We start from the raw sequence: 21,722 nt of genomic DNA, 5'->3' as shown, positions 1-21,722 counted from the left end.
TGCCCCTGCACTCCAGCCTGAGTGACAGAGCGAGACCCTGTCTCCAAAAAAAAAAAAAAAAAAAAAAAAAAAAAAAAAAAAAAAAAAAAGATCATTTTGCTTAATCCAGACTAATTTGTTGCGTATTTTACTGCCCTTATTACCTGCTCCACACATGCGTTTTACTGCCCTTATTACCTGCTCCACACATGCGGTTTTCAATTACCCCAAGCAGGGGCAGCTAATTTGTGTCAGGAGGACCACCAAGCCCATCCTCACACAGGCATCATGAATCAATCACAATCCTTTTTCTAGGTAAAAGTCTTCTCAATACTATGCACCAGGCATTATGCTTGATTGATTGAAATTACGGAACTTCAAAAATATAAGGAAACAAATCATTCAAAACATATTTATGTCTGATTCTTGAATGTAATGTGATGTCACTGAGCTGCAGAAGTGACATGACTTTCTAATTCTGTTTTACTTAGGTTTCCAGCACCTCAGGAGCTTACAGTTCAGAGGAAGCCACTCTAAGATGAAATGATGGTTAGAGATAGCCTGCCTGAAGAAAAGCCAATCTGTGCCTCATTAGTTGACCATACTACAGGCTGGCTTTTCACAATGCTGAACTCACAGTAATGATAAATACGGGATTTTATCTTGGGCCCAGAAAACCCAGTGCCCTCAGCTCTGAAATATTTGTCTTAGAGAAATATGGGACCAATTTTTCAACTGTGTGACATAGTCACTCCTATGGCTTTTCAATATTTAAATGAACCTCATAGACTTTCAACTAGAATAAGCATAGCAGAGTAAACACTCTGTCGGACTGTGGCTGGTGTGCTGTTATGGCAATGGCCAAGTCTGCATGATTTGGGAAGTATTTTCTGAGAGCAAGAAAACATCAGTCATTCAGCTAGGTAAGTTCTAGGTGCCTGGAACTTCCAACAGAGTGACATTCTGTAGTGACTTTGGTGACATTAAGAGGATAAGGAAATATTCAGTTAGCCATCATGGACAGCTATAGAAAAGAAAATAACCTCCTCCTCTTATTATTCTTCAAATAATCAAATCAGAGATTCAGATGTGTTCAAAATTGGTGGGGACGGAAATATGGAGCAGGAAGAATGGAGAGGAAAGAAGCAAGGAAAGAAATAACTGAGAAAAGGAGAAGAGAATCAAAGATAAGTTGGTGAAAACACATTTATTCCTGCCTATAAAAACATATTGAAAACCTAGAATGTTATAGCAGGAGATATGCTAAAATATTAAAGGGTTTATCTTTCTTGGGGACATTATGGGTAATTTTTTTACTTTTTCTTTAGAGTTTTCTAGTTTGTTCAAATCCTCTACATTAGGACATTATTTTTACAATTGCTTATTTGGGAGGGATTTTTCTTAATACCTTTTTTTTTTTTTTTTTTTTTTTTTTTTTTTTTTTTCAGACGAGGTCTCATTCTGTGGCCCAGGCTGGAGTAGCGTGATCACGGCTCACTGCAGGCTTGACTTCCCAGGCTCAAGCCATCCTCCCACCTCAGCCTCCCGAGTAGCTGGGACTACACCAAAGCACTGGGATTATAGGTGTGAGCCACCACACCCGGCAGAAATACTTGATAATCACAACAGCTTCTGTCGCGCAGATACATGTGTAATAGTGTGACTCCAGAGAAGGGTTTCTGAAATGCTTCCTGTAAATCTCATCCTCAAAAAATAAAGCCATACTTTAAATTCATCAGAACGGCAACCTATGAACCCAGTGACAGAAATGTACAGGCGGGTCCCCAGTTAGCCCATCCTAAAGGGCCATTTTCCTTTCATTGGGTACAAAGTATCCAGGCAGGCAGTGAGCAACCGCTTTTCTGTGGCACTTTTCGGGGGCTGTCTGCTTCTGCATGTACCTGAGGATCTGTCTCCACAGATGGCACAGATGTGTTTAACCAGAGATCCGGGGCTGGTGGATGGGTAGTTCATGTTTCCAATCCCAGGAAGCCCTGGTAAGGGCTTGATGTCCTCTGAACTGCTGACGCTGTTGACCACATTTAGCTGCAAGAGAAAAAAATACTGTAAAGCACAGAGCCAGAGTAAACTCAATCCCCAAGGCCTAAGGCAACGAGGGCACACTCAAGAAAAAACAAGTTCTATTTCAAGAAACAGTTTCCAAGTACAGAGTATTTGAAACTGGCTATCTGTGAGATGAACTTAAGGGAGGGGTAAAAGTGCCATGGGAGGAACAAAATTATTTCTAGAAGCCAAAACCTAAACCAAAAATCACAACACATCTCCATTAGAGTCTCTCTGCTTTCATTCATTTTACTTATATGTTTTATTTGAGCTAGAAATCCATGCCAAATTACACACCCAGGACAATGTCAACTGTGTATTTTTAAATTTTTATCAGCTATTGACTGCCTATTCAGCCATGCTGCAAGAGGAGCTATGGCCCTCAGGCTAAAGACTTACACTCTAAGAGAGCCAAGCAAAACAACGCAAATTCATTCATTAGTCAATCAACAGACATTCCCTGGGCACTCAGCATGCCAGACACTGTGCCAGGCTCTGGAGTACAAAGGCAAAGAAAAATACACACCCAGAAGGAGTTCACAGTAAAATGAAAAAGGACATGTGTAGTGGTCATCTCTGCAAGCACACTGAAGATGCTAACTCAAATACATCCCTTATTTTAAGTGAATATCAGTTCCCCACCACCATCCCTGTAGCTGCCAGTGTTCTTGGGAAGATTCCTAAGAAACTGCAGCTAAGTGTCTTGTATTCACCAAAGAAAGCAAGTTGAATAAATTTGAGCCAGTCATCCCATCAGTGATAGAAACCCAGAAGGTATATCTCTCATTCCTCAAAAATGTACAATGTCATCAAGGAGTCAGAACATGCACCAAAAAAATAAGAACACTTACAAGCAAGTCCAAATGAAGGTGGCGCAGGATATGCATGTGTGTAAGTGTCCAATAGAGGTAAACGTTTAGGGGTTAGGAACCACTGACTTTCCATAGTTTGTCTGAATTTTGAATCATATTGCCTAACCAGAGTGACAATAATTCTCAAACTGAATCAAAGTACGATTTTCCTCTCTATTCAAGGCCTTTGGGACAGAAAAAAGGTTCAATAAAACAGAAACTACAATAGAGCCTAAGCTAGGTTCCTTCTAAATTCACTAGCTTTTTCAATTCACTAAGCAAATATTTAGTGAGCGCAGGAGGCAAACAGAGGCTCTCAGTTAACGTTATGAGGGATACAAAAAATAAAAGACACAGCCTTTGGTGCTTTGTTTTGAAATCAACATCACTATTAATTTTTTAAACTTAATTTGCACAATAAATGACAACACATAAGTGATAGAAGAATTCTCTCTCTTCTTGCACCGCCCCTTTTTTTATACAAGGCTATGAGAAGACATGTGGAGCTTGTAACCAGCATTTTGCTTTGTTTTCATGTAGCACACTTGTTTTCAATCCTGGGGGCTTTGGGAAAAAACGTGGAGGTTCTCAATCCTGGGGGCTTTGAAAAAAACATGGACCCCATGTCTTGAGATTCTGATTCCATGAGTCTGAGAGGTAGGGCCTTGCCTCTGGCATTTCTTTCTTTTTCTTTTTTTATTTATTTATTTTTTTCCTTTTTTTGAGACAGAGTTTCACTCTGTTGCCCAGGTTGGAGTGCAGTGGCGCCATCTCGGCTCACTGCAAACTCCACCTCCCTGGTTCAAGCAATTCCTCTGCCTCAGCCTCCCAAGTAACTGGGATTACAGGTGCGTGCCACCACACCTGGCTAATTTTTCTTGTATTTTTAGTAGAGACAGGGTTTCACCATGTTGGCCAGACTGGTCTCGAACTCCTGACTTCAGGCAATCTGCCCGCCTTGGCCTTCCAAAGTGCTGGGATTACAGGGGAGAGCCACCGCACATGGCCGGCTCTGGCATTTCTTAATTTCACCAGATGACATTAATGTGCATCCAGGGTTAAGAACCACTGCTGTAGCATGACTTCTAGGCAATAACTTTCCTCAAGTGCCTCAAAGAAACAGAGATTAGCACTTGGATCTGACTCATGAAATGGAAGAACTTTAGGTCAGATGAGCCCACAGAGAGAGCCCTCTAGCTGACCATGGCTCTGTCCCCAAGTCCTCAGATGGACAAGAAAAGTCATGGGAATAAGGAAGATCTATCACCTGAGGCTCAAGGGGACCTCACCCTTCCTTCTCCTCCTACCCCCAACTCCAGCAGGGCCAGTTCCATAACCACCAGCCTGCAGCAACCACAGAGCGTAATGATTGCCATTGCTACCATCTGTGGAAAGCTTGCTCACTGCTGATTAATTATGTTAATCCTCACAACAACCCTAAGAGGTCTTCCTATTTACAGATAAGCACATGAGCCTTAAAGTGGGTTTATTCATTTGTTTATTCAGGAACAATATGGAGATCCAAAACGGAGTGAGATGCAGGCACTGCCTCAAGGAACTGGCCATTAATGAGATTAAAAGTCAGTTTGGATCATTTAAGAAGGAAAGATCACACGCTGTTGAGATCAGGGAAGGCTTTATGAAGGAAGTGGCATTTGAGCTGGGATGTGACAGCCTTCAAGAATGGATAGGATTTGGATGGGCTAGTGATGGGCAGAAGGCTTTGAGAGCAGCGGCCTAGAGGGAATCCCAGGTGTTTGTGGAGCAAACATGTCCAGTGGATGGATGGGAGATAATGCTGAGAAGTGGGCTATGACAGAGCCTAGAAGCTGAATTGTCTGGCTAGGAGAATGGATTTAGTTTGGGAAGCAATAAGCAGCCACTAGAGAGTTGGAGCAGAGAAATAATTACATGAAACTATCTCAATAATATAGTAAAAGAGGTAGAGCATGAGGAAAGATTGAAGGAGACATCCGAGGCTATTGCACCTTCCCAGATACCAGGTTAGGTACCTTACCAGGTCTGACTGCTTGGAGCCAGAACCCCAGGATCCTGGATCCTAGATCATCATTCCCCATTCACCACATTGTCTGCCTTGGGTGACAGGCGATCCTCAATCCTCACCTTCCCTAGCAGCTTCCTTCCCCACCTCCTTGGCCAGGAGCCCCTGAAGGAGCAGACTTGCTCTGGGGCACTTTCTCCCCAGTCTGAGCCAGCAGTCCCTCTCCAACACTCCTCCTCTTCATGAGTGGATAGTGGCAGGAGGGGCAGTGAGACAGGTGGGTTGATATTTTCTCTGCCCATCTCTCTGGCTGGCTTGGGGTTTGTTTTGGGCTCAGAGCAATGGCAGATGAGATCAAAGGCAGCCATCAGAGCATACACCCATTAGCTGCCTGGTCCCCAAGTCCCCCAATCCCGGCTGTCTTGTTCCATTAGAAACAGTCTACTGAAATAAGCACTTTACAGCTGGGATTCACCAGGCAACTCCTATCTGCTCCTGCACGCAAGCCGGCTGCTCCCTGAGAACAGAAAAGAAACATACTTGTCTGCCGGATTGTCTTCCCTTTTGCAGACTCAGCCAGGAACCAATTCATTCCGCATGCTTCTGGAGCCATCCTTGAACATTGAGTCCTGCATTTCTGAGCTGTGTTCAGCCCAAATCCTTCCACCAAAGGTTAGGCTGCAGGCAGGCGCTCCTGTTACAGGGAGCAGAACCCTTATAGTCGCACAGCCTTAATTTAGTTAGGGCCTTCATCATGAGGAGTAATAAGCCTGAACCTCCAACATGGGTTTGGTCTAAACCTGCCACTTCCTAATCAGGTCACTTCACTTAGCAAAGACTCTATTTCCCCATTTCTAGGTAAGTGTGTGTGTCGCTGGGGGGCTTCAAGTCTTTTGTCCCTGGCTCAACCAGATCTGTTTTTATCTTATGTGTATATTGGGCTTCCAAATATGCTTTCATCCGAAGAAGACTTGATGACTTAATTTTTTTAAATCATCAGATGAGATGAACTTTAAGGTCTATTCCAGCTCTAACATTTGCAATTTTTATTTATTTTCTATAAAAATGCAAACAGACTTAAGAGGATAATAATTCAGTTATCAATGAATACCTAAGCAGAAATTAGCAGTGATAGAGCCCAGGTCAGGCTGCAGAGTTCAGGAAGGGAGAAAAAGACAGGAGTATCGCAAAGATCTGTGAGGCCCGTTCTGGAGTCCAGCCAGCAGACATCATGCTGACAAAGATGCAGTATCAAACACATACACACACGCATGCAAACACACTCAGAAAAATGTTTCCTATATCACATTATCTAAAAAGTACATCAATATCTTCCCAATTATATATTGATGTCTTTAGAAATTGCATCACTCCACTTAGATGCTCCCCAGGGCAGGGATTGAATCTCATACACATTTTTGGTATCTCCAATGCCCAGTACTGGGCCTGGTTCAATAAATGCTTGTTGAAATGAACTTCTCTAGAACCTTTCAGAAACAACAGACACCTGAATGACCTAAGTATATAATACTATCACCTGGGAATAATCCTAATAATACCAACTTACGGCTATAGAGCACTGCACATGTGGAGAAGTGATTTTTAAATCCACATCTTCTTTGACAGGCCTAAAAAGATCCCTGTAGGGTAATCAGGGCAAGTATTTGTCACTCCACGATAAAGAAAAGGAAACTGAAACAGAAACAAGTTAAAGTGCTTTGCAAAAGATTACACGATTTCTGCCTTTATCGTACCAGTTCCGATCTCTTTACTCCTTAAGCTCAAAAATCCAACAACTGCAAAAAGAGAAGCACAAACAACGAAATGACAGAGCACAGAGTAGGACACTGGCCCTGCCTTCTGCTCCCACCCCTAGACAGTTCCTCCTCCCTGCACCCCCAAATCGTACTTACGCGAGACCCAGGTCACAGAACAAACATGCTTCCATCATGAATCCCTCTCAGACCAGTCCTGGGTGAGGAAGGCAGGATGCATAGGAATAATCTACCCAGACAATCCAGAGTCCAGCTCACTGTAGCTAACACCAAGGCCTTTTGTCCAGTGTCATCTCTGTTAACTGGGCAAAGCTTTGCTGCAGTGTGGTTCCGGAGTCCAAGCCCAGAACACTGCTCAGGGTCTCAGGCTGCTGAGATTCCCCAGCACTTGGCAAGCTTAATATAGCTCCCCACAGCCAAACTTGGCCTTGGCCTCTGCACACAGCCCAGTTGGCCAGGACCAAAGCTTCCATCTGACCTTTCAACCCCAATCCCTCTGTACAGACATATGGTCCAGGAATAGCGGCCCTGCTACTCACACAGCTCTGAAGATGAATTGACTGGCCCAATCAAACTTGAGTGTGGTGGCTAAAAGTGGCCTCAGAGGGATGGTGCCTTGCCCGATTCCTACCCACAGGATCTGTCTACCACCTCACCCTATTTTATTTCTTTTTAGATATTATGATTTTTATTTGAAACTATCTTGTTTATTCCTTAGGATTTTGTGTGTCCTGCCTGCTATTTTGTAATTGCCATGAGAGTAAAGACCTTGGCCACCTTATTCCATGCTTATCCCTAAAACCTAGGACAATATCAATTAGTACCTGATGCACAGTAGGTCCACATAAATAGTTATTGGGATGAATGTCAATGCCCTTTGCAAAACTGTACTTTCATCCCAAAACTTCAATGTACTTTCTGTCTCTAACTACCAGATTTTACTCGCCTTCCTGGACTCTGTTCACAGGAAAGAAAGGGAATAAACAAACCTCATACATTCTGAAGCATAGGGTATCAATGGCCCTGCTGATTACAGTGGCTGTGGGTGGTATAAATACATGTAAACCCCCACTGCTTCTTCACCCCCACTCCTCCGAGCAGTTTTATACTCTCACTGGGGTCAAGGAATATATATTGAGCAGTTTATAGGTCCTTCTCTTTGCTCCCTTCAGGTCTGCCCCTGCGTCTATGACAGCACACAGGCAGCACCGAAGTGCAATGGGTCTGCATAATGTGGCCACCTCTCCCACAAGATTCCCCGGGAGCACTGATTATCCATCTTTTAATCCTTGGCAGCCAACAGGAAGATCTTGGGGTCACTGTGCAAGTCAGCATATATCACAGCATTAGGAAAATGCAGGATCGTGAACACAGGGTTGCAGGCCAGGGGACAGGTTCTCATTTCGGCTCTGTTTTTGACTGGCTGTGTGAGGCCGGACAAGTCACTTGGGCTCCCCAAGTCTTGCTACTTCATTTGTGGAATAAAGGGTTTGGACAGAATGAGTGATCCTCATGTGAGCAGGAGTGGGGCAGTTAGGATCCCTGTGGGGCTCTTGTTACCTGCACAAGGGCCAAAATATGGGATGAGGGAGAAATGTGTACTCTGAAAAATGTCCTAAAGGTGAGAACCATAAGATTAGAAACTGGGGTGAAGATGACTGGCCAAATTAGACCCAAGAACGTAGTTTATTTGGCCTGAAGAATGCATTAAAAGTCTGTGAATTTGAACAGCTTTGAGGGAGCAGGGCAGTTCTCCACAGTCCATACCCGCCCCATTGACTTACACACCCCTCATTCACTCACCTGTGTTACCTGACTGGCCCCAGCTCCTGGAATCCCTACACTAGCTTATCTCTAAGGCAGTTTCCTAATTATCTCATCCATGGAGCAATACATTTTTGAAGTCCTTACTGGCTCTATGCTATAACTCCACAAGAATTTGCTTTCAGATGCCTAGAATATGAGGTATCTCAGAGGAGACTCCAGGTGTGGTTACTGAAGTTCTCTCTGGAGTAGCAGAAAATGCTGACATAAAAGGAGCCCTGCCTCCTCTTCAAAACCATATTCGAAGGAGGCTTTGGGACTGCGTTAGTCAGTGATCTCCAAAGAAACAGAATCTATAGGAGGTGTGTGTGTGTGTGTGTGTGTGTGTGTATGTATTTTAAATTTCATTATAAGCAATTGTCTCACATGATTTTGGAGGCTGATAAGTCCCAAGATCCACAGGGTGAGTCAGCAAGCTGGAGACCTAAAAAAGCTCATGGCACACTCCAAAGGCCAGCAGGCTTGAGACCCAGGAAGAGCAAATGCTTCAGTTCAAGTTCAGAGACAGGAAAAAAATGATGTCACAGTTCAAAGGTCATAGGCAGGAAAGTTCTCTCTTACTCAGAGGAGGGTGAGCTTTTTTGTTCTATTCAGATCTTCAACTAATTGGATGATGCCCACTCACATTAGAGAAGGCAAACTCCTTTACTCAGTCTACCTATTTAAATGTTCATCCCATCCAAAAGCACCCTCTCAGAAACACCCAGAACAATGTTTAACCAAATATGAGGGCATCCTATGGCACAGTCAAGTTGACACGTAAAGGACCTGCCAGTTCTGCCTCTAGGTGTGCTGGTAGTTGGGGCAGCAGGAACCCTGGCTATTATACAGGAAGAGAAGAAGGTATGGCAGATGGGATTATTGTTCTTAATACTTCACTCCTTTTCATTCTTCATATTCTTTGCATCGTGTCTCTGCAGTACCTCCCAGTAGTATAGACACAGCCTTCTTCCTTGTCCCATCAATGTTGGAATCTGTCATATTTTGTTTTGCTTGGTTTTGTTCTTTTGAAATGGAGTCTCACTCTGTTGCCCAGGCTGAAGTGCAGTGGTGCAGTGGCACGATCTCGGCTCACTGCAACCTCCGCCTCCCAGGTTCAAGCTATTCCCCTGCCTCAGCCTCCCGAGTAGCTGGGATTACAGGCGTCTGCCACCATGCCCGGCTAATTTTTTGTATTTTTAGAATACAAAATACTTTATTAGCCAGGTTGGTCTTGACCTCCTGACCTCGTGATCCACCCACCTCGGCCTCTCAAAGTGCTGGAATTACAGGCATGAGCCACCGTCCCTGGCCTGAATCAGTCATTTGGTTTTCTTACGCTGATGGAATATCAGTGGGCATGATTTGAGCAGAGACTTCACTGTGCTTTCTGGGTTGGGTTTGGACTTTCACATTTCTATGACACACCATGAGAAAAGCATGCCCCAGGTAGCTGCTGCTCCTACTGAAACCTGAGTGGGCTATAGCTGAGCCCACTCACTCACCATCTGAAGCAGAGCCATCTGTCCTAGTCTAAGGTAGACATATGAGTGAGAAGATAAGTGTTTGGGAATTTTTTGTTATGCAGCATTATTGCAGCAATAGCCAACCATTACAAGAGGGGAAGGATGATGACCTTAGTGTGGTATTGCTAGAAGGAAGTAAAGACATCTGGTCATCCTATAGGCTCTGCAGAGTAGCAACCTACCATGTACCGTGCAAATACCTCTTCTCCTCCATCATAGCAGAAGGTACTCGAAATTAAGGTAAAGTTTCCTTCCCGACTTCCCATAGTCTCAGAGACAGCATGTAATGCAGTCTGCCTTGTTCTCAATTTATCCATTGCCATACCTGTCTATTTCTCCTCTCTGTTGTAAGCTCCTGAAAAGCAATGGCCATATCCTGATCATTTCTGCATTGCCTTTAACAAGAGCACATGGCACTTCAGTGACTCAAGATTGAATTGAGAAGAATGAAAGAGGTCCACTCTGCTGATGACACAAACAACCCTGAGAGATGTTGAAATCACAGCCAGGGCTGAACTACTAAAACCACAAGGCAGGCTCCCTTTTGGTCACAGTCCCCTGGACCATGAGGAGTTGTCAGTTCTTCAGGACCGCTCAGCCTGAGGACACATGCAATGAAGGCCCTGCCTGAAGGACGTCTGCAGAGACCATCCAACCCCTTCGCCAAGCACACATTATGCACCTGCTGAGTGCTGGTTCTGCTCCAGGAGCAGCCTGGGTGAGACCATGTAAGATGGCTGGAAAGGCCTTGGAGAGGAAGAACACCTACCTGAGAGCTGGGTGGGGCAACCAGGTTGATTCCTGGAGGTGCTGCCAGTGCTCCTGAGGGTGGGCCCATGGCAGAGGTGATGACTCGATACGGAGAGCCCAGGGCATTGAGGGGGGTCCCCACTGCACTCAGAGTCCGTGGGGCACTCACTGGGGTGTCCGTGTAGCTGGGGTGGCTGTCCATTGGCTTCCCTGTGGACAAGGCTGCTGACGGGCTCATGGATGTAGAGCCAGTGTGGCCAGGGGAGCCTGCAAGGAGAAGAAGAATATAGGTGGTGGGAGGTTGGGGGGCAACGAAATGGGCCCTGGGGGACAGAAGCTCAGCCCCACCTTTCTTTCCTGTATCTTGCCCCTCTTTTTAGCCACACCTACACATCTGGGAGCCCTAGGTGCTCTCACCTACACTACCCTGGTGGTATAAAGACAAGCGAGGGACACAGAGGGGAGAGGGCCTGGCCTAGGACAGAAATAAGCATGGATGTTCTCTGGGGCCCAGCTTGGAATCCATTCTGGGTGACGCTGGATCCACAGCCAGTGCAACAAGGGGCACAGTCCACAAGCTCCTGGCCTGAGTGACTGTGGCCTGGGCCAGCCAGCCAGGGAAGGTGAGTCTATACCAAACCTCAGATGGGGAGAGCAAGTAGGTTCCCAGGCTGCTCCAGAATTCCCTGCCTAGAACTCATATTGCTCTGAGAATTGGGGCAGGGCTGAGATTCATTCATGTACATGCAACAAACATTTATTAGGGTGCCAGGTGCTAGGGATTCAGAGCTGAAGAGCACACAGTCGTTGACGTCAGGGGTCACATTGCATAATAATGATGGGGAAGGCAGTGGCTGTTGTCATACCCCTAGTTTCCTATATCTATTGAAGCTTTATGTACATGATGTTCTTGTCCTGTCTTTCTCTATAGCACAGGGTTAATTAGCACTCAGGGGAGAAGATTTGGAATGGCTAGGCATGGCTTTATGACCACAGAGGCCCAGGAAACACAGGAAGGCAAGTGCAGACTGGACTGCTGAGACCATTTCTGCCTCCAAGAATAGAATGCTGCAACCAAAAGTGTCTGTAGAACAGGGTCCGGGTGAGGAGATCATCAGTACCACTTTCTTCCAATAAACTGAACCCACATTCCCCTGTAGTCAGTAGCAAACTTGAGATGAAACAGGAGAGTGCCCTCCTGTCATCTTGGGAGCCCCGCATGGAACATTCTTTCCAGAAGAGAGGAGCTATAAACTTTAGGATCTGCGGCAGCAAAGCAGAGACTAGAAAACACCACAGTGCAGCCCACCGTGGATCACATCATTAGATCCCTGTGCAGCTAGCATGCAAGAACAGATGCGAGGAAGCCATGTGCACAGTAGTGGCACGCGGCACATCCATGGCACCCATGCTGTCCACATGGATAGAAAGGGAGAGGATTAAGTGCTCAGTAAGCACGGCCTGCTGGAGAAGCTACTCCATTCTCAGATGGCTGCTGTGGGTCAGACACCTTGCCAAGCAGATGTGATAAGGAGTGGAGGAAGTCATATGCCTAACTTTATGTGGCTCACTATTCATTCAACAAATACTTCTTGAGTGCCTACTACGTGCAAGGCATTGTCCTAAGCCTTTGGGCAACATCAGTGGGTGCTAAGTGTAGTGTTAGGAGTAGGATGCTGGGAAAAACTGGCTTCCTTCAAATTCTGGAGGAGAGCAGGAAGTGTCAGAAATATAACTGTGAAACCATTCTTAAACATAAATATCCCACTGGAAAAAAATGTCAACCTGCAGTTTCTCTAGGAGCTTCTGCTAGCTTAGTTAAGGGCTACTTATAGAAGAAAGTTACTCCAAGGAAGCTGTGACCCTCGTTCTACCTACGGAGCTTTGGTCTATCAGGGACGATTGCCTCATAAACAGGTAAGTCCCAACACCCCATGTCCTAAGTACCACAATCAAGGAGGAAATACATGCTGCAGGCCCGCAGGGCAGTGGCAAAGTGGTTAAAATGAATAACTCAGATATTTATTATTTGTCCTCAATAGCATCAGGCAATTTCCATAACGTTATCCTGACAATAAGCATATGAAGATCATTTTAGCCTTTTGCAGATGAGAAAACTTAGGCTCCATGTAACCCCATACCATTCCCCGTTCCAGGGTGACTTACCTCTGCCTCCACTGTCTAGAAGCTCTTATTCAACCTTCAAGGTCTAACTCAAGTGCCACCTCCTCCAGGAAGCTTTTCCTGGTGTTCCTGGTCTGGTTTGCTGCCCTTTTTTGTTTCCTAAAACTGTCTGTCCTTACTCGTATCTTAGCATTTGTTATACTATATCGCCATATTTGTTTATTTCCCTGTCTTTCCCACTAAACAAAAAGGAAAAAACCATGTCCAGTTTTGTCTCTCCATCTCTATCAGATTACCTGGCACTGCCCAGGTAGTTAGTTGCAAAGCCTTAATTCAAATTGCCAATCTGAAACCCACGCTCTCCTCTGTGTTTATTGTCAAGGACAGCAAAGATGATTGGAGAGCCATCTGCACCAAGAGTACAAGATGACTCAATTATGAAGTGATCTCAAGCTGAAAGTTCATCTGAAGGAGAGAAAAGAGGGCAGCACTCAAGAACTCAAAGCCAAGAAAACCAAGAGACTCTTTTCAGATGGCCACTCATTGGAAAGAGCAGTTTTAGACTCTTCTGAGGCCCTGGGGGCTGTGACATTTAACGAGCCAATGTATACCTTGAGTCTGTTACTAAGATAAAGTGTGACAGGTGAGTTAGGAGCCAGCCTTGACTCAATGGGTGAGGAGCCATGAACTCCACTGGGAAGACAGCTGTCCTTCCCCCATGACCAAGCTATCTGAAGGAAATTGACTTTCCCTTCTTGCTTAGGCTTGCCAAAAACAGACCAGAGCACCCTGCAACTTTCCTTTTTATTCTGCTTTAAACAGATCTGAGAGAGACTGCGCCTTCTATTTCTTTATCCCCAGGGTCAAGAACCAAAGCCTGACATCAGGCCTAGACTGAGGGGACAGGCAAGAGCAAGAGTTTGCTTCACACTCATCAATTCAAGAGTTCCAGGGTGTGGTCCCTCTGCCACCAGTGACAAAGGACATTTTAAGTGGTATGTCAGCAAACTTAAAAGAAAATTAATAGTTTTATATTTATGTTTTCTGTTTCCTGTTGTTTATCGGGAGGGACTGAGCTCTCATTTTTTGTTATAAAATTATCTTCCTAAAGATAGCTATTTAAGCTTTCTTAAAAACAGTAAATTGATTTAAGAAAAAGTCTAAGTACAGAGGATATATAAAATATCATGAAAATAGTATGCAAAGGAATGATGTTTAAGAAATATCAACCTGCACAAAAATATACAAATATGGACTTTGAAGAACTCATGAGTTGTTTCAAAAATAAAATGAGATAATGATGTGAAAGTGATTTGAAATTTAAAGTACATTTTTGTTGTTCTCATTATTAAAAAGAAGTAAGGCAACTTGACTACTCGGCACAGTGGTGAGAATGGTACATTGTTGAGATACAATGAAATAATGAGTTAAAGTTTGGCTATCAATGGCCTTTAAAATGTGATTTATTTCTGTTGAGTCAATGACCCAGAAGAGGTGGGCTATTTTATAACTACATTTTAAAAAGTAAAATGGAATTTTAAAAGGCAAATACATCTTAGACAAATGCATTTTAGTTCTTTGCCTCTCACAATGGCCCAGTAGTTCTTAGAAATAAATAGCTTTGCTTTTAGACAAGTTGGAAAACAATAACTTTTATGACAAAAGTGTTCCTCAATGGAAAATTCATCTATTCTCCCAAATAGACACTAATGCATACCTGTCTGTGATGTTTTTGTCAGCCTCTCTCATTCCTTTTTTTTTTTCCCCCACAGCCCCATGGAAACTATAGCTAATACCAATAAGCACCACAAGTTTTCCAGATACCTGATTATATCTTATTTCTTTTCCTTCCCCACCGAGAGCCTTCTGGTTAAGCTATGAACTAGGCAGAAAACTGACAGGTTTCCCTTCAGCACCAGCTGCAAGTAGGCAGGCTCCTGTTTGAAGGATGAGTGGTGTTTATTGCAAATTGATCGAGGGTAGACTCTGTCTAGCCCTCAGCCTAGGATAAGTCTAGTCCAAATCTGAAGTCAAGGTTTTCCCTAATGCTCCCTTTTGGTCCTTGCAATGATTTAAATGTATGTGTCCTTCCAAACTTTGTGTTGGAATTTAAACCATAAGAGAGTAGTAACAGGTGGGGCCTTTTGGAGGTAAGTAGGCCATGAGGGCTTCACCCTCACAAATGGGATTAATGCCCTTATAAGACAGGACTTCAGTGACCTGCCTGGCCCTTTCATCTCTTCTGCATCAGAGGATGCACCATTTGTCCATTTTTCCATCCCTTCCATCATGTGAGGCACCATCTTTGGAAGCAGAGAGTGGCCCTCACCAGACACGAACCCACTCGCATCTTGATCCTGAACTTCCAAGTCTCCAGAACTGTGAGCAATAAATTCCTATTATTTATAAATTACCTAGTCTGAGGTATCTTCAACAGCACAAATGGCCTGATTCAGTCTCTCAGCCCAATTCACTCTGTGACGTGACCCCTGGCCCTGGCATCCCATCAACCTTGCTCCCTGCCTTCCCCTGTGCCCTCTTGATCTTCCAGCCACCTATACCAGATGCCTGGAAAATGCACCAAGTCTGTAGGCTGCAGAGTTCATTCTCTTTGCTCAGGCAATGATTTTATTTACAAAATAATTTATCTAATGAAAAAGCGCTAGTGGAGTTCCTCAAAAGGTTTTCTTCTCTCCTGGTAACATACCCAAGAACAGCATTGCATCTCCTGGGTCTCATTTCCCCCAGTAAGGAGCTGGCACTCAGTGACCTGTAAGATCCCTTCCAGCACTAATGTTTCATGAGCATTGGGTAGGACCTGGCTCATTGGCACTGAAAAGAAAGAAGTGCAGGTGTTGGTGGTCTGGAATGGTCTGAGCCTGGACCAGGTGCTGAGGGGTACCTGTCACCATCAACTAGACCATGTTAGGCCTTCAAACCATTTGGCATTCCAATTAAAGGTGCTAAGAATGTCACCAGGAGCCAAAACTGAGAAGGGAATCTGTAGAGTGCATAACTCTACAATGACTCCAAAAGTCCCTATGTTCATTGATGGCAATATGGTTTCAGGGATGCAGGACTAAGGAGGAGACAAGAGCTCGGAAGTCAAAGAGTTCTAGGTTGAGGTTCTGCCACTTTCCAGCTATGTAAATTTGAGCAAGGAACATGACCTCTATAAACTGCAGTTTCCTCATTCATAAATTGAGACAAATAGGCCTAACTCAGAGGACTGCTGAGAGCTCCTGAGATTATGAAGTCATTAATTTTTTGTTAAGTAATGTATATAACTAGGTATAAAGTTTATCAACAGAAATTATTTGCATAAGAAAGCAATGTCCCTGATGTTTACCAGAACCCCAATCTCTAAACAATGAATTGCATTGCGTGTGTGTGTGTGTCTGTGTGTGTGTGTGTGTGTGTGTGTGAGAGAGAGAGAGAGAGAGAGAGAGAGAGAGAGAGAGAGACTTACTGAGAAAGGGGACACAAAAGCCAGGGTACTTAGAACTACAGAATTCTTACCAAGGTAAGGAAGTTGCTTAGCAACCTCATCCTCAGCCAATAAAAGCAAAATGTCAAGCATGCAGTTTTTCTGACTGGCCAGACAAGGTAGCAAATGTCTTGGTGTTTCCACCCCTTTGCTGCTGTGCCAGGAAGGGTAGAGAGTTTGCTCTCCCATTAGCAACCCTCTTCAGGTTGGAATGGAAACTTGTAATGAATCATTGATAATGGCTAATGCCCACCCATGGGGAAAGGGACAGAGCTAAAGACTTGGCATTTTTCAGAGTCAGGAGTCTCCATATGAAGTCACAGGAGCACCATGGGGCCCTGTCCCACTCTGATCTCTCCCACGGTGGAAGTGTCACACACCAAAGCCTGCCTCTGTTCCTCCAAGGGAGGGATATGGTGTGAAAGCCCAGCAATCACAGGATTCTCAGACACGTGGCTTATTTTTCTTTGTCTGTAGCAAATTTACTCATATATCCTTTCCCGGCTTGACTCTTAACACAGACATGCTGCTGAGCAAGGTCAGCAGGAGATTGCCAGGCACAGGCACTTCAACCAACAACTGACTGTCACCGCCTCTGTTGTGTAACAATAACAATAACTAATATTTACTGAGCAACTGCCACAAGCCAGACATGGTTCTAAACACCTTATACATGTTGAGCATCTCTAATCTAGAAATCCCAAATCCAAAATGTTTCAAAATCCAAAACTTTTTCAGCACTGACATGACTCTCAAAAGAAACGTTCATTGGAGTATTTGGGATTTTTGGATTAGGAGTGCAAAACCAGTAAGTATATAATGTAAATATCCCAAAATCAAAAAAAGATTCAAAATCTGAAATATTTTGATTCACAAGCATTTCCAATAAGGGATACTCAGCTTGGAGTGGCTAATATTTATTAGGCACCCTTCCAAGGGTATGGCATGCATCATCTTGTTTAATATTCTCAAGGGCCCTTGGAAATAAGGTACTATTAGTATCCTCATCCCCATTTTACTGACAGGAAAGTGGAGCCACAGGGAGATTAAGCAAACTGCCAAGACCTCCTAGCTGGTAAAAAGCAGGGCCAGGATCCAAATCCAGGCAGTCTCGTGCCGGGGCTGCTGTGCTGAACTCCTGCAGTGTGCTTGCCACTTGCCAGGGTAGAAGAGAGATAGTGGAAGGTAAGCCCAGATAAGCCCAAAATGGGTGGACTATGTGTAAGAACAAATAAGATACTCATTTCTTACCCTATGCTCTTTACAACTTACTTATGGATCATAATGCATTCTTTTCCTTTAGAACACACATAATTGCAGCAAATGAACAAAATGACTAGGAGTCGGGGGCAGGGGACTGGGCCCCCAAAGGTGCTAATAAAACAAGGATTAAAATATTTTTCCAAGTGGACCTCAACTTATTTTAATATGTGGAACCTGATTTTGCATTCTGGAGTAGAGGTTGGTAAACTTTTTCTTTCAAGGGTCAGACAGTAAGCATTTCAGTCTTGCTGGCTGTACCGTCTCTGTGACAACTACTCACAATATCCTTTGTAGTGTGAAAGCAGCCACAGTCAATGGGTAAGCGAATGCACACAGATATGGCTGCATTCCAATAAGCTTGCAGACCTCTAGGGGATCATTCTGGAGAAGTTCTATTACCATTACCGTTTCTGATTGCTCTTCAGTTAGTAGTGATCCCCAACACCTTAGCACCACACTGCTCTTCCTCCAGCTTCCCTGTCACCAAGCTGGATTGACTGTCAAAGCTACACAGAGGGGCCAGCAGATCATCGAGTTCAACCCCTCAGTTACAAGCAAGGACACTGGGGAAAGCAGGTACGGCTTGCCCAGGACCTGTGGCTGTTTGTGGTTCCCCTGAGTCCCCTTGGAGCCACCTGGGGTGGCAGGAAGGGGAGTAGAGGGGGCTGAGCCACAGTGAGTCCTCCTCCCACCCTTTGGTAAAATAGCTCAATGCTACCAACCACAAGGGTTACCCTTCCACAGTGTGAGGGTTAAATAAAATCAAGCCTGGAAAATTCTAAACACATAATAAAAGTTAGTTCCCTTTTCTACAGAAAATCTGGAGACTATGGCACTAAATTTAGCTAGAATTTGGTATGTACCTTTTTCTTATAGGAGATTCGCCTGTTCTTAAAGTGTCAGATGGCACACTATGAGATGCTGACAAAGTAAAATAAGACATGGATGCTGCCTTGGAGGGAGCACCATTTTCAGAAAATTATGTTTTCACAAATCATCCCAGGGCAGGCACTCATGAGGTCAGACAGAAAGGGAGCCATGACCTGGGACTTCCAACTCCTATCATTTTCAGGAGACCCTCGCCCCAGGCGGTGACTTTGAGAAGTCCTGACCCCCCCATTTCCTCAAATGCAAATGGAAAAACCTGGAGTTCCTTGCCCTCTTTTATCAGCTACTGTAACCAGATGGGGGCAGAAGTGGGGGACAGCAAGAGTTTCAAGGTTAAAGGTCAATCCCAAACTCCTGTTGGGATTTCAGAATTAACATCCAAACTTGAAAAGTGGAGAGGCCTGTTATCATCTTTAATTCAAAAAGCATTTAAAAGATGTCAGAGGAATGGGAAACAAAGTGCTTAATGAGTATTTTGAAGTGTTTCTTCTAGGCTGGTTGCCTGGGTTTCATTTCTGTGACTCAACATCTCCTTTGTTCCTCCTTTTCATTTTATTGGTCACTAGTGTCATGGGGAAGCAGCCTTCTGGAGGGTTCAGGGCTCACAGTATCTGTGTTTGCACAGCCCCAGCGATGCGGAGAGCAGAGGTTGAAGAGGAGGGGAAGAACATTCTAGACTGATGGAGAATGCCAGTCAGTCAGTCAGCCAGCACACCTGGCTAACCATCTGCTTGTACATGGGTTGTGTAAGACACCAAGAGCGTGAAGCCCATTCCCTGCCCTGGCAGAATGTATAAACTAGTGACAAGCTCTGATGCCTTCAAAACATTTGGAGATTAATTATTTCTGCAAATTTTTCTTAGGGCTGAGTTTAAGTGAATGGATTCAAAGAATTCAGGGATTTAGAACCTGAGAACAGATAATGTTCTGCATATTACCCAGTGGTAACATGGGACTAGGAATATAGTTTGCTGTATTTTAAGATGACTGCCATCTTTAGAAGACAATCTATAGAGATTGCCTCATTCAGATAGAGAGAGCCTATCTGAACAAGAAATCCAGAGAGAGAAATGGACAGAGGTCATGGACTCAAGAGCTGGGTGTGCACATAATTGATGTTCAAGGACTTTAGGAACGAGGGGAGAACTGGGGGCACCCTCATTGGCATCTGCTTCAAACACTCATTGACATCTGCCTTCATGGACTAACTGGTACACGGTGTACCAGTATAAGGAATTGGCTTAAAGGGACAGCCAGCCGGTCCTCGTTAGCAGGATCCCCTGGAGCCTCTCATTTGTTAGGGATGGCATAATATCCATCTGTACCAGCAAGGTCTATAATTTGGTGCTGGCTGGGAAAGGTGGTGTGCAAGCAAAATGTCATTAATTATATGCAGAAATGTTCACAGAAATTCTGCTAGACTAGACTCAAATTCTAGATCTATAACAATTTGCAGCAAGCCCTCAAAAGGGCCACTTTATCATTCTGAACCTCAGTTTCCTAATCTGTCTAATGGGAATAATTTCTGCCTTACAGACTACACTGTCAGTTTGAAGTTTGAATGAAATAGACGGTGGCCTCCAGGAGGAGGCCCCTCTATCTGTAGTGCTGAGATTGACTCAGCTCTGACTGAGTATCCTTAATTCAAGCATCTAAAATCTGAAATGCTTCACAATCCAGAACTTTTTGAATACCAGGATGATGCTCAAAGGAAACGCTCGTTGGAGCATTTTGGATTTCAGATTTCTGGATTATAGATGCTCAATTGGGAAGTATAATGCAAACATTCCAAAATAAAAAGAAATTCCCAAATCCAAAACACTTCCGGTGTTAAGCGTTTTGGATGAAGGATACTTAACTTGTATCAACTCATTTCATAACTACAGTACCACTTTAAGGTTGGTAGTTTTATTTTCCCCATTATATGGGGATTAAGCACAGGGCTTGGCACAGAATAGGCACTCAACGAATATGTTTTGACTGATAACCCAGTGATTGGTATGGAAATAGATAGCACATATTTATAAAGAGTTTTGGGAATGTAAGACATTATGTAGCAGATGGAATAACCTTGGGCCCAGGAGCCAGAAGACCTGCTGTTTCTGCCTGTGTGCCCTTGGGCAAGTCTCTCAACCTCTCTTCTATAAAATGAGGTGGTTCTTCAAGTTCTAAAAGTCTGGTTTCTAAACAAAAGCAACCAACATGGTCATATTAATTTATAACATAATTAATTGAGACTGGTGACTAAATTGGTCATGGTATAAGCTAGTTTGTGTTTGTTCATTCACAAAATAATAATAATAAATGTTTGTTGAGCAAATAAGATGGTAGAAGTGTTGAGCCTATTTAAGATACATACGTTTTCAAGCAATTTAAAAAGCATGGTAGGAGCACATTAGCATATTAACGGGGTGTTAATTACAAAAGAATCTTTTAAAGCAGGTTTTCTAAAATCCCCACTGAGTAACCATTAGCTTGTGGTACTTGAAACACAAACTATTCACATGTGTTACTTAGAAGTAATAAAATTGTAATTTAAAAGTAATCTGCCAACTTGTCACGAATTTAGACTGATTTTTCTCTCAATTGATCCAAATGAGTGAGGTTTTGCTATAATTATATATAATGCTGGTAATAATGAGGCTGATTATCAATCTTTCCCTGCTTTTCACTACCTCCATCATTACAGATTTTAGGGGAGGGAGGCGGGCGTGAAGGGAGGTGGGAGGAGTGGGAGGGAGGGGAAGAGGGGGGTGGAGGAGAGGGAGAGAGGCAGGGATGCCACTCTCTCCTTCCCCCTTCCTTCAAGTACTAGAAGCAACCCCAGGTCCCACCCTGAGCAGCTCATCAGCCCTTCTCTGGGGGCTGCATGAATCCAGGTGGAACTGCCCTGTGTGGCTTCCAAAGGCTAGCCAGCTGGTCCGAACTGGGGTTGCATGAAGCATGCAGCAGCGTCAACCCATCTGCTAATGCACACTTTCATTCTCACATTCCCACTGAGAGGCTGAGAGGGCTGAGCCTCCAGGGGCAGAAGGAGGGCCTCTTCTACACGCTCTCCACTCCCCCACATGTTCCTTGATTTTCCCCACTGAGGAAGCCAGAAAGGGCTTTTGTAGCAGAGAAGATGTCCTTCTCATCAGAAGTTTCCCTCTGCTCCCCGTTCACTGGAAATTTAATGTCTAACATCTTGTTTTCTACATCTGTTAAAAT

General features: G+C 44.2%; 2 protein-coding genes across 8 annotated transcripts in view; one reads left to right on the top strand and one right to left on the bottom strand.

Moving 5' to 3' along the window:
• Positions 1–21,722, top strand: part of MGST3 (microsomal glutathione S-transferase 3) — a 1,219,025-nt gene that overhangs the window by 973,619 nt on the left and 223,684 nt on the right. The gene's annotated exons all lie outside the window — the stretch shown is intronic.
• Positions 1–21,722, bottom strand: part of RXRG (retinoid X receptor gamma) — a 44,906-nt gene that overhangs the window by 17,101 nt on the left and 6,083 nt on the right. Inside the window, exons 2-3 of one of the 2 annotated variants that reach the window (XM_050768635.1) lie at positions 10,770–11,017; positions 1,881–2,025 (exon numbers count right to left, since the gene is read on the bottom strand). In XM_050768635.1, coding sequence (XP_050624592.1) covers positions 1,881–2,025; positions 10,770–11,017 — 393 coding nt within the window. Of the gene's footprint in view, positions 1–1,880; positions 2,026–6,809; positions 7,023–10,769; positions 11,018–21,722 lie in introns of those variants that run through there. The other variant, XM_050768644.1, reaches the window with a different exon arrangement.

This window comes from Macaca thibetana, chromosome 1 (genome assembly GCF_024542745.1).
Source record: "Macaca thibetana thibetana isolate TM-01 chromosome 1, ASM2454274v1, whole genome shotgun sequence".
Taxonomy (NCBI): Eukaryota; Metazoa; Chordata; class Mammalia; order Primates; family Cercopithecidae; genus Macaca; species Macaca thibetana.
Note: the sequence above shows the minus strand (reverse complement) of the source record. Positions and strands in the feature narration are given on the sequence as shown.